This window comes from Gavia stellata, chromosome 21 (genome assembly GCF_030936135.1).
Source record: "Gavia stellata isolate bGavSte3 chromosome 21, bGavSte3.hap2, whole genome shotgun sequence".
Taxonomy (NCBI): Eukaryota; Metazoa; Chordata; class Aves; order Gaviiformes; family Gaviidae; genus Gavia; species Gavia stellata.
Genome location: NC_082614.1, coordinates 9,733,846 through 9,746,779, shown reverse-complemented (window position 1 = coordinate 9,746,779; position 12,934 = coordinate 9,733,846). Strand labels below are relative to the sequence as shown.

Below are 12,934 nucleotides of genomic sequence, written 5' to 3'. Positions count from 1 at the left end.
TTCCATCATAACTAAAACCACTCACATCCTTGATTGTATGGAAAGTTGGGGGCATAATCCTTTCTTTGTCTCGTCTATTTAGAAGGTAAGCTCTATAGGGCAGAGACTCTTACAAAGTATCTGACAAGCCTGTAGCACAATGGGGTTGCTATCCTGGCTACAGCCTCTAGCTGCCTCTGACATGTTATGAATAGAGAATTCAGACTTCCTGTATTGCTTTTCGGGGATAATAGCAATTTGGAAGCAGATCCAAGCACCAGTTTTTAGCGGGTTGATATTTGGATGCTTAAGGGTTTGCCAAACAGTCAGTATCTCAGATGGGGTGCCTGGAAGAGAAGGCTGTTGAATAGTGAACCTGCAACACATACACAGCATTAGGTCAAAGCGGTCACAGCAATGCTGCTTGACAAGCTTTGTTTATTAGGTCTGTGCAGTAACTCCTTATGTTATAGTTAATGCACAAAGTTAATGGTGAAAAGGGGAGCTTTGCAAGCTGAAACTGCACCCCAAGTGCTTGGACGAGCCATGAGTAAGATCACTTGACAGATATAAAGGCAGAACCTTTTCATGAGTCATCATAACAATGTCTGCAAATAGCCTCTTGGAATTACAGGGTATCCAGAATGTGATATTGTTGGTCCTTTCCTTTCTCTGAAAGATCTGGAAATACTCTGCCAGTCTTTGATGATCCACTTAGCTTTGAAGCATAGCTGCCAACAGGGAGAGAGCTTTGGGAGGAGAGGAGACTGTGTCTCTCTGCAGATCAGTTGTGCGTTATTATATTGCTGAACCTTTTGAAGGCAGGGTAGGGCAGCAAATTAAATTCATGGGTAGAAGAGAAACATCTCCCTCCAAAGGATCAGTGACAGCGAAGAATATTGCTTTGGTAGAATTAGCAGAGTATTGTAGCTGGTATTGGCATTCCTCCGTCAGACAGAATATAGCCCTCTGTGGCAGTGTGTCATGAAGCCCTCTGGAAGTGGTGACTGTATTAGGAATACTGTGAGACAGAAATTCCTTTTGAAGTGTCCATCTTTTATATGCAATGTGCTCTTAGGGTGTATTCAGTGGTCAAGAAGGTGAAAAGATAATGGTGAGGGAATTGCCTGATGATGCTGTACTTACAGGGTCTCCTGAATCATGAGGGTTAGGGTCTTGACTCAGCTGAAGTCACTTACTCTGCCCAGCCCCCTACTTGTAAAGAGGGGGAAGCAGAAGTGCAGGGCATGTAACGGAAAGCTCTTCTGGTTTGCATGTAAGTGGTTGATGTTTTAAAACCATCATAAAAACTGTACTTATCAGAGGTAATCACATTCAGTGATAGTGTAAAAGCTGGGGAACCAGGGTTCAAACCATGCTGATCCATGATGGGGAAGCTGGCTATGGTGGTGTATGATAAAAATCAGCCCAAGATATTACGGCAGGATTCAGAAAGGGTTTGGACAAAAAAGAAAAAAAGAGTACTTCTGAATTGTCTCCATAAATGACAGACATTCTGGAAGGTGCATTAAATCCGCTTGAGCTTGTAAGCTGGTCTACCTGAGTCGCTAAGGGGCTTATGTTGGAGAGTTGTTATTCTGCATCAAGACTCCTTGCATCTTCCTCCAAAGTACCTGTTGCTGGCTCCTATCAGATCCAGGATCCTCAGAATTGTCCCCTCTGCTGGGCGAGGAATACCGGCCTACTATTAGTATCTTCAGTAATTCCTTTGCCTATTTTTCTTCTCAGTGGGGTCTTCCAGCTCTCTCAGTTCTGGAGGCTCATTTACCGGCAGGCACTTGGCAGTGGGAACTGGTGGGGATGCTGTGGAAGGCCCCTCAAGTCTCCGGTACGCTTTTGCTGATCCGATCACCGCCAACCTGGAAGGTGCTGTTACATTTGAGGCACCAGAGTTGCCCGAAGAGACGCTCATGGAGGTGGGTATATCCCAGGGACTTGTTAGGGAGAAAGGACAGAGGGGCATAAAAGGAAAGCAAATCCAGAAGTCAGATGATTCCATGTTTGCAGCCAAGGGGGTTGCTTCTAAAGATGGTACAAACTGGCTTCAAGAGAGCTAGGCCAGTGCAGTGCTCAGAAAGCCCAGGGCATATTTAGCACAGTGACTTTTGAGCCTGCTACCAGGCTGTTTAGTCCATGAAACAGCCCATGACCGGGGTTAAAATTCACCATTTCCAAAGCTGAAATTGCAGGTTGGAAACACCAGGTGTCTGATGCATTCTGTATTAACAGCTTCTGAAGAAAACCTGGCTACTTTGGGCCTTCTCCCTTTTAAAAGGCTGTGATAGCTGACTTGAGAGTCTGAGTAGCTTGGTGTATCAAATGAGTGCCTGCTGCCTGCACTGGGGGAGTCAGGCAGTGATATGGCCTCTGCTGAAGGGATCTGAAAAAAAGGAAACCTGACACTTCTGTCACTAATGGGGGCAGGGGGACACCACGTTCTGCACCAGAACAGCTGAACCAGATTGCCGAGCGGAAAGGCTGCCAGGCTCTGCTTCTCTGCAGGCTGGAGACAGACTGAAGCAGAGCAAATGCTTTTGTAGCTGAGATATATTTGAAATGTAGGTCAGGCTGCCCATTTGCAGTAGAGGTGGGAGGCAGATTCAGTCACAGTTTCAGCTCTGCTCGTGATACCTCCTTGGGCTGTCTGGGACTGGGGAAGGCTCTTTGTACCTGAATTTTCCTGATGTTGCTAAAAACCCCTAGATACCCACAGAGATATGCATACATTGTTTTAAGGATGTGGGTTTGCTCTTCTACTTCAGATTTTATTTAGCGCTCTCTTTTTTGTCAATTATGCATTGAATTGCATTCATTTGCTTAATTACCTGCAGAGCCACAGGGCTAGGACTTTCAGCATTGATGTGATCATAATAGTAGTGAGTTTAACAGAGCATTCTACCTGTGTGAGGTCCCAGAAGTAGGGGGCCCTGCCAGCTGCCACCACTTCAGACACTGGTCTGAAGAGAAGTGTCCTAAGGAAGTACCAGCTTGATCTTGCTAATAGCACTCAGCTCAGCTTCTGTGTCTGTAATGAGTCATTTGGGTTCAGTCATCATTTCTGCTGAGCACAGTAATCCATTTGCATGTCACAGAACCTTTACAACATATTTCAAGACCCCTTTGCGCTCTGTGGAGTCGGCCAGTATGCAAACCTGGCAGATTTTCTGATTTCTGCTGATACTTTCAGGGCATTGAAATCTTACTGTTTAAGCACCCTTGTTTATCTTGAGCAAAGCTGTTGCCTTCAGATGAGTGGTTCTTCTATCTTTTGTAAAAGTTTCTTTAGGTGCAGACAAGGCAAATTGAAGGCTAGGTTTTAGTTTCTTTTGCAGTGCTTTAAAAACACAATATAGAGATAGCTATGGAAGGAAAGACTCTTGTGATGCCAAATGAGGCCACGGATGCCAGCATAATTAATAGAAGCCGACTGTATAAGCAGAGAGGAAGGACTGTGCATTGGTTAGAGATACCAGGCTGAGACCTGCAAGATCTCAGCAGTTTCCTGCTCTGCCACAACCTTCTTGTATGACTTGGCAATTACTTAATCTCCAAGTTCCTCCTCTGCTTTTAAAGAAAATAGAGGAAGATGGAGATAACACTTCCTTACCGTACTGGACTGTCCAGGTAGCAAGATAGTGGGAGGAGAGATTCATACTTCAGATAGTCAAAGCTGCCTTAGCAACCGAGTGCCTGAGCCAGTGAATGAAAAACAAAAGCTATCAGAACTTGAGCGTGGGGGTTTTTTACCAGTCCCCTTGAAGAGAACTGAGCCACTGAATATTTGAAAATCAAGCAGGTTAGCCACTTCTGTACAGAGAGAGTTTGAACAATGGAGTTGCATCTGATCCAGGCAGCAATTCGTTTTGTAGACCCACAAGCATTCAGTTTTTTCCACAAATACTAACTTCCCAAAAATGCTTGCAGTGACGTAAGCAATGCAGCTTCCCAGAAATAGGATAATCCCCTTTGATCTGTAATAGCAGAGGAAAAACTACTTTGAAATTAACGTAGCGCTTAGTGTGAGATGCTCTCTTCCCTCACTGGGACAGGAGTTGCAGATAAAAGGTTGTCCTTGCTGTCTCTTCAGAGAAGCTCACCCAGGGCTCGCTGCACTGAACCAGGAGGGTATAAAGACCAAGGGCTAGGCGAGGGCTGGGCTGTAGGGTGAGACACACTTTGTCTGCAGTTTTCTGTGGTGTAGGAGGTTGTCACTCTCATAAAATCCACACCCGCTTTCAGTTTGGTACCAGCATTGCTGTGGTGGGAACCAGGGCTGGGCCCATGGGGCATATGGTCTCTCCCCTTCCTGGCTGACTCCTGAAAGAGTCTCACAGAGCTGGAATCCTCCTTGAGAAGAAGGCATGTAATTTTGGAGCAAGTCTCACCAGCTTCTCCAGGGAGCTGCCTGGAAATTTCTGGCCTAGGGCTGTCGCTTGCTGCTGTTACTGTGGAGGAGGAACTGGTGCAGTGTACGGGCTTGAGGCGGAGTTTGGCTGTCCCTGCCCAAAGCAGAGGGGTAGGGAGTTGGGGGCTCAGGTGTTAATTCTGTAGGATGGGATGAGTTGCTGGCACAGCTCTAGGTGAGCAGCCCTCCCTGGCATGCCAGCTTTCCCTCTGTAACCCCCACCTTGGCATCCCTTCAACAGCAAGAGCACACTGACATCCTGCGCAGCCTCCGCTTCACGCTGGCCTTTGTCCACTACGTGATGGAAATTGCCACCCTTAAAGGCAGCTCCAGCGAGATGAGCAGTTCAGTGACATCTGAGTACCAGCTCCAGGAGAGTGTGGTGGCCGACCAGATCAGCCTCCTCAGCCGGGAGTGGAGGTAAGGACCGAGGAGAGAGCTGCCCAGCTCCCAAGTCTTCTGTCACTCCCTCCCACCCCATGTATCCTTACGTACCAGACGCCCTTCCTTCGGGACACTTACCACTGTCCCATCGATCTATTTGCGTTGCAATGTGCTTTATTTACAGCTATGCAGAGCAGCTCGTGCTGTATCTGAAAGTAGCGGAGCTTCTGTCCTCGGGGCTGCAGATGGCCATAGAGCAGATCAAAGCTGGCAAGCTGTGCCTCTCCTCCACCGTCAAGCAAGGTAAGGGGCCGCTGGGCACACGGCACAAAGGATGCGCCTGGAATGGAAGTATTAGAAGTATCACAAAGGGTGTGGAGGGGGTTGAGTGAGTGTGAACCCCCACCAGTACGTCCAGGGGCTTATTTCTCGTTGTCCTCTTGCACAGCTGGGTCTTTTTTATTCACACTGAGGGGAATGTCCCTCTCTTCACATTGACTTTAGATCTCAAAACTCCTGCTCCTGCCCCTGTGAGACTCTTCAGCACTGATTAGTGAGAGGGGAATGTATCTTATCTGATTCCTTGTACATCTCTATCTCAGGTGCTTATTTGTACTTGACGTAAGTCCAACTTAATTACACAGTGCATGTCCTAGGAAGTGCTTACTTGGCAAATGGAGGCCTGTCTTGGCAGTGATGACTTTTCAAGCGAAACAAAAACACAGGAAGTAAAATACTGGTAATGCCAGAGTCGCTTCTTTGCTAGCGTTGGGGCCTTACATTTGCATCTGACTGGCTGGCTTGTGCTGTGAGCTGGCTGTGATTCAGTGATTAGAAAAAATAATTTTAAAACTACCATTATAATATTATTGAGGGAGCTTTTTGAAGCACTTGGAGTACTTGACCCATCAGCCGCCTTCCCCAAGAGCTCAGTCTTTGAAAGTACTCGTGCTGCCTTGGGATGGAGTGTAAAAAAAAAAAAAAGTAGTTAAATACAATGAGCACACATACGTTGTAGCAGGCAGTATGGAGCAAGATACACAGGTTTAGCTACACATCTTCCACAAGTTCAGGCCAACAGGAAAGTTGTCATAACCCAAATACATTATTCCATTTCAGGGCAGATTGCAACTTCTAGATTCATAGTGTAATTTGTCCTGCAGTGTGTGGGAATTGGGCAAGGCTGTCTTTTCTTATTTCTTTCCCCACAAAATACTGCTCCCTTGAGGTTTTCCAGGGCACAGTGAGGACAAGAGGGTTTTCAAGGTACTGGTGTCCCACTTATATGGAAAAAGCAGGGAGGCACAACGAGTCACTGCCCTGGAGTATCCTTGGGCAGTGTGTGGCAGGCAGGATCCCCACCCACAGCCATCCTCTTTTTCCTGATGATTTGGGCACAGCTCAGAGCTCTGATTGAATTCCATGGAGGAGGATATTGCTGTATTTGTGCATTGTTTTGTTTTTTAAATAGTCTCTCTTGACTCTCTTCTCATGGAGTTTTTCATTTCACCCTCCTGATGTCACCCACGAGCTTCGGGGTTCCCACTCCTTTTCAAATTCCTTCTGAGCAAGGGTGATCCAACAGTCTGACCCTGACAGGGTTACGTTTTTGTGCCTCGGTCCTTTTCTCTGATGAAGCGTTACAGCAGCCTTTCTTCCTGGAGGCAGTCTCTTCTCTGGCTCTGATCTCTGCCTGGGAAGGCTACATTCAGTCGCAAGGCCTGGCTGTCATGTGAGGTTGCCCTTCTGCATCGTAGCGGAGAGAGGCTGGATCATGATATGGGTTAATTTACCTCCCCCAGGAGCAAATCATGCAGCGTGGGTATTTTCAAATGTGCACATAGCAGTTAATAGTCATCAGATGTTGGTGGGAGTTTGTACTCAGTACTTTGTGTAGATCATGCCATGCAGCTAGGGAGACTCAAGCCTGTGGCATCGCTTGCTGTTTTGGATTGTTATTTAATTCCTCAGAATCATATTTGATTTCTGATTCTCTGTCCTGTAACCTTCCCATACGAGCTGCTGTGGTTCAGGAAAGGAGGTGGCCTTTCACAGGCATCAATGTCTTTCCTTTCTGGGACAGCAGAGTCCCAAGAGATATTCCCTTGCTTAGTCAGTGCTGCTCATCCACACTCAGCTCCAACAGCTACCACATGCAAGTCACGTACTCCTTCACAGCACGTCATCACCCATCGAGTAGCAGAAGCTTTGTATCTGGCACGTCTGTTGCTTCTGGTGGTGCGTGAGACATCTTGCACGGTGCAAACTGCTCTCTGCCTTGTGGCAGCTAAAGGAGACAAAAATAGGCCTGGCCTCAGGTGAACTAGGCATATGTGTAGGCGTTGCCACGTGCAGGCTTACAACTGGTGAAGGTGACAGAGGAAAGGATAAAGACCCTATTGGTGCAGCAAGTACTTTCCTGCCAGTCTTCTGGCTTTAACATAACCCCCGTTGTCTTGAAGTTACTCGTTCGGGGTCCTGTGCATGGAGATTGGGAGGCACAGGGAGAACTGGAAGTAGCGCCCAAAGCATTTCTTTCCTTTGCTCTAGTTGTGAAGAAGCTGAATGAGCTTTATAAATCCAGTGTATCATCCTGCCACTGCCTCAACATGAGACTCCAGAGGTTCTTCTTGGACAAACAGAAACTCATGGATCAGATCAACAGCATCACCGCAGAGAAGCTCATCTTCAGCTATGCTGTGCAAATGGTAATAACCGTAGAGTGCCTGGGAGCAGGGTTAGCACAGAGCCAGCGTCGAGCATTAACGGTTCCTGCTGGTGGCCTTAGCAGATGGTTTTACTCATGATGCAGCCTCTGGAGGCTGGGCAAGGGAGATGTTCGTGCAGCTGAGGGGCCATGCTGGAAAAGCTGAGTCTGGTCTGAAAGTAACCTCTTGGCACGGGGTTGTTGCCTGCAGGTGCAGTCTGCAGCCCTGGATGAGATGTTCCACCACAGAGAGGACTGTGCACAGAGGTACCACAAGGCTCTGCTGCTGATGGAGGGGCTTCTGAACATCATCACTGAACAGGGGGACATAGAAAACATCAATAAATGTAAGTGTTCAGTGACTTTTTTTTCTCCCACTAGAACATGTGTTTTTCTAGCTGCATGGATCAGAAATTTCAGTACCCAGCATCCTTTATTCCTTTGGCTACATCTTGGTGGACATAGCAGAGATCTCTTGGCTTGTTATAGCTCCTTGCAGCCTGGCCTCGTGCTTTCCCAGCGGGAAAACTGTTAGAAATGCAGGTCCCTGTTCTGAGGCATGTTTTGAGAGCTTCCCATGCAGAGTGGTTGCCAGGGCTTTGTTGGAGCTTTTGATGTGTGAAAGAACTTGCTGAAGGAAGTGGTTTGGCAGCAGCAGGGGCCTGGGTTTGGTTTCCAGCCAGAACCATCCCTCTGATTGCAAAGAGCACTTGGGAATGTGAAACTGCAGCAGCTGTCGGGCAGAGATGGCTGTCAGGCAGAGATGGCCGATCAGCACAGCGAGGGCTCCTTACAACACGTGTTCTGAAACAGGACCGCTCACCTGTCTGGTTCCTCAGCCCCAGGCCTGGCCGAGAAGGCAGCAGACACATATTTTGCTCATCAGCAAGTGCTTGTTGTAGCACTGAAAGCTGAACTCTTACCTACTTGCTGTCATTTGGGTTCCTCTCCCAGGGACAGATGGACCCCTCTGTCTGCTGCTCCGAGCTGTCACCTCTCGCGCTCTCCCTTTGTCACGAGGGGTGTTATTCTCCACTGCTGCAGGCTCTGCAACTAACACGTGGGGTGGAAAGGACTGACCTTACCTGCTCTGAGCACGCTTTACCTGCCCTTGTGGCTGGGGTTTAATCACCTCTGTTGTCTCTCTCTACGAGAGGCAGGCAGAGGGGATGGGGGATAGCCATCGTCTGTTAGAGCAGCCTGACTTGGCCTCGGCTCTGCTCCATCACAGCTAAACCACCCATCCGCAGCAGTCCCCGATGGCTGAAGGGAAAGGGCACAGCTGGCAAACCATGCCTCTCCCCTATGCTGGCTACCAAATGCGTTTCTTGGGCCAGCGTCCAGAGTGCTGCCAGGCTGCTCTAGTCGTCCGTGTAGGCAGAGCTCTTGGATAGGTAATGAGAGAAGAGATTTCTGGCTCACAGGCGATCAGTCAGTTAATTATCACCAGCTTTCACAGTTGACATGAGGCTCACTGAAGGAGAGCAAAGGGAGACTGGCAGGTGGTGTGTGGTACTGGAGGGCTAAGTGAACAGGGAATACTAAGTAGTTTCTATTGTACCACTTCTTACCAAACCTAAATCACATCTTTTGTCCAGAGATACAGTTAATGCATCTAATAGATTTCTTTTCCCAGTTGATCTCCTGGTATTCCCTGTTTTACCCTATGTTCCAGCTTCCTGATTGAGCTGTTCTCTGGTAGGCTCTAGTGGGTGTGCATTTCATTTTAGATCTCAGGTATATGATTACTTATTTCTGAAAAGTAAAATGATAATTCTAGAAATACAGCAAGTCTTCCTGTGAGAGGAATGAATTCCACCAAAAGGTTAGCTTTTGAGAGAGTCTTGGGCTCAGGCAGTGAGAATCTGGCACTGACCGTGCTGGGCTGGGCTCAGCTGTAAGCCATGACAAATGGCACTAGAGACCTTGCGTCATCCTGCCTGCTGACAAAAGCCCCTCCAATAACTAAAAGTGAATAAATTGTTCCCAGCAGACAGTGGTTCTTTATAACATCGTGATACCTCTGTCAGAACTGCTGCCTCCTGGCTTTCGTTGTTGGATCTCCAATTATTCAACCCTTCGACCTGTCCCTTCCCAGCATGGTGTTTGCGGTCAGGTCCTCACCTAGTCTAAATTGGTACACGGTAACAATTCTTGAAGAGCTACTTAGATTTGCTGAAGTTCTGCCTTTTTTTTTTTTTCCCCAGTCTCCAGCATGTTTTGGTAGTCTTTATATTGCCGGGAAAATGAGAAATTGATTACTTTTGTTGTTTTTTTTCTCTCCCAGGTAAACTGTGCATTGAGCGCAGGCTGTCAGCACTGCTGTCGGGGTTCTGCGCCTGATTTCAGTGGTGGTGTTCTTCATGCACCTCGCCCCAGCTGATTGCTTTGTTTCCAGTGGCCTGCTGCTGTGGTGGGGAATGATTTTGGCAGTAGGAGACCTGGAGGATGAACTGCTCCATGTTTTGTATTTCGATGTTTTGGGAAGTTGTTCCATGGACTGGGATTCCTTCGTGGGGATGTGTGACTGCAGCAAGCACAAATACTTCCCCGCCCAAAGGCCTGGGTGAAGACGTAAGCCAAGGTGGAAGGGTTTCCCTCGTTGGCAGAGGGGATGAAGGATAGAAGTCTGCTTCTTCCCAGCACTTTGAAGGATAAGACTGCTGCCTATCCCTCTTGCTTAAGAACAGGGTATTCCAGTGCTGTGTCCATTGCAGGCAATGGATGTGCTGAAACTGCTGGCTTCAGTTAACGTTGGAGGGTGTCATTCAGAAATCAAGGCCAGTTTGTATACTTTCCCCTATCCCAGCTGAGAGCCAGGCATCTTCAAGCTTCCTGGCAACCTGAGGCTCCCGTCCTTTCTCTCCTTTATCCCTTCTCATACGTGTTTATGCCTTGGAGTGCTAACTGAATGGCAGAGAGGAGAGTCGGCTCCCTTTTGCCTGAGCGTTGCTGAAGTAGCTCCCACCTCCTACAGACTTAGCGGGCGAGGCAGAGGACATGCTGCTGCTGGGGAAGTTTGCATCTCCCCTGGCTGCCGTGTGGACTGCCTCTCTGCCTGGATGGGCAAACGACACGAGGAAAGAGACTGCGCAGGAAACAGGAGGACGACAGAAAGTGTAATGCTCCTGTGTTTGTAAGAAGCCAAAATGAATCCGTTCCTCCCTTGGTCCCCAAGCTCAGCGGGATCAATGTGAAAGACTCCCGGCTGTTCGGCTCAGCCTGTCAGTACATATCTACCAGGAGGAAGCATCAGCGCTGTCCTGCTTTCAGCTGTTGGCTTGAGAACCCCTTTCCTGGAGCCCTCACCCCACCCCCAAACTGAAAACACTAGCTTTGTGAATCAAAGGAGCACTTTACACACTATGGGAACTTTGAGAAGTTGACTTCGCATCACACAACAACCCAGGAACATCACGACTGTTAGGAATGCTGTTCCTTTTATTCCTTTCCTTGCTTCCTGGTTGTTTTATTGCACTACGTGTGTGCGTATATTAATATGTATTCCTAAGGGCGAATATATATTGATATAGATATGGTTTGTGTGTAACTGTACGTATTTAACTGTACTGTATCTTGTGAGTGCGAGGCAAAAAGCACTGCAGAGTCTGTGCTGTTCCTCCTCCACACCAGGCAAAGCTGACTTGCAGTCTGGCAGTACCAAGATGTGTTTTGTTTTGTTTTTATTTAAATGTTCTTTTAAGGACAGTCAGTACAAAGCTCCATGCTTTTTAAGAGCTCAAGAACAGGCGTTAAGATCCTACACACTTACAGTTGGAAATGCATTTTTTAAGAAGTTTTATTTGCTGCTTCATTTTTTTATAAAGAAATCTTGTAGTGTTCAGTTTTATGTTCAGCATTTCTTTTAAGGAGACTGTAGCCAAATGAGACTGCGGGTGCGAGTGGCTCGAGTTCTGGTTGAGGCTTCGGGTGCTGTGAGCATGTGCGTGAGAGGATAGCTGGCTGCCTTTCCGTCTGTCTGCGTGCGCATGTGTGTGTCTTAATTTATCAGAGTCGTGGCAGTATTTTGTTAGCGCTGGGCAGAAAAGTATCTTTGAAAGCAACTCGAAACCTCAGGCTTTGTTTTTGGGGATCTAAAAATATTTTGCACATGTTGGTTAAGTCCTCATTGCTTTTTTTCTCTCGACATTGGCACGTTCAGTGGGATACTTTACAAGGGTTTCAGGAGCAACTTAATTGACTTTGGAGCTGGTATCATCTTTGGCAACATGGGTGTTTCTGATCACAGAGCAGAAATGCCAATAAAGAAATGTAAAAATATTTCCAATTGCCACAACCAGGGAAGTTTAAGTGTAGCTTTCACAAATGCTTCAGTATTGGGCTGCTGTTATATTGTACGTTCACAGCCTGCTGCTTCTGTGGCCGTTTGTGCTTGTGCCTGGGAAAAAAAGAAAAAAAAAAAAAAGAAAAAAAAAAAGACCAACCAACCAGCCCCTCCAGCCTGTGGCCAGAAATACCGAGGACACCCAGACTGCTTCCAAAAGGATTTTCCCAGTTCTGCAAAGGGCTATGCTGCAGGCGGGAGCGGTGCAGCGGGCAGCAGCACGAAAGCACTAAGCCAGGACTGACTCCGCAATACCAACACCTGCTACGCACCCCGAACCCTCCCGGCAACCCCTGGGCGTACACCCACAGCCTCCTGCCGAGGGGAAGGGCAGCCCGGGATCCATGTCTGTGCCGCAGGTTTAATGATCCGTCTGTGTGGCAAGCTCAGCACTAACCTTCCAGCTGTACTTAATTACTTGAATGTATCAAAATTGTCCACATTCAATGTATACAAGTATATATTGCTCCGAAAAATTGTGGTTTACAGACCTACAACCAATATATATGTATGTGTTTGTGTATATACATACAAGGATGTGTGTGTATGTGTATATAGTTACACACACAAACACAAACGTGTATATATATATGTTTTCTCTCAATACTTGAAACTTAGCCACTGTGCTTGAATGAAAAAAAACCCCACAAAAAAACACACAAAAAAAACCCCAAAAATGGGGGGGGTGGAAACAGATAAGAGAAAAACAAATCAGACAGGTGATTTATTTTGCCATCACTTTGTTGACTTTCTTTTTTTATCTAACTGCATGTAGCGTGAAACCAACTTTTTTGGTGAAAAATATTTATTGCTTTGTAGACAATAAGGTATGCAAAAAAAAAAAGAAAACACCCCAAAAACCAACCCCCAACCATTGTTGAAGTTGCTAGTGTAGTCCACCTGCTATTGTCATGGCTTTGTCACTGTTGCAGCGTTTGTGTGTAGTGTCTTTAATAGATTTCAAGAAACCTCAGTCTAATAAACATGTATCTTCAGGTTTTGTGAGAGCGTATGATGATGTTCTTTATAAGGTAATGCTTGATACTTTGTCAACATTTTTTATTTGTGTTTTGTGTGACTTTTTTTTTTGGCT

The 12,934-nt window shown here is 46.9% G+C and overlaps 1 protein-coding gene across 1 annotated transcript in view; it reads left to right on the top strand.

Moving 5' to 3' along the window:
* Window positions 1-11,928, top strand: part of ULK1 (unc-51 like autophagy activating kinase 1) — an 82,013-nt gene extending 70,085 nt beyond the window's left edge. Inside the window, exons 23-28 of the mRNA XM_059827619.1 lie at window positions 1,729-1,916; window positions 4,647-4,825; window positions 4,974-5,092; window positions 7,340-7,497; window positions 7,708-7,843; window positions 9,784-11,928. Coding sequence (XP_059683602.1) covers window positions 1,729-1,916; window positions 4,647-4,825; window positions 4,974-5,092; window positions 7,340-7,497; window positions 7,708-7,843; window positions 9,784-9,839 — 836 coding nt within the window. The 3' untranslated portion in view covers window positions 9,840-11,928. The remainder of the gene's footprint in view (window positions 1-1,728; window positions 1,917-4,646; window positions 4,826-4,973; window positions 5,093-7,339; window positions 7,498-7,707; window positions 7,844-9,783) is intronic.
* Window positions 11,929-12,934: the final 1,006 nt, after the last annotated feature.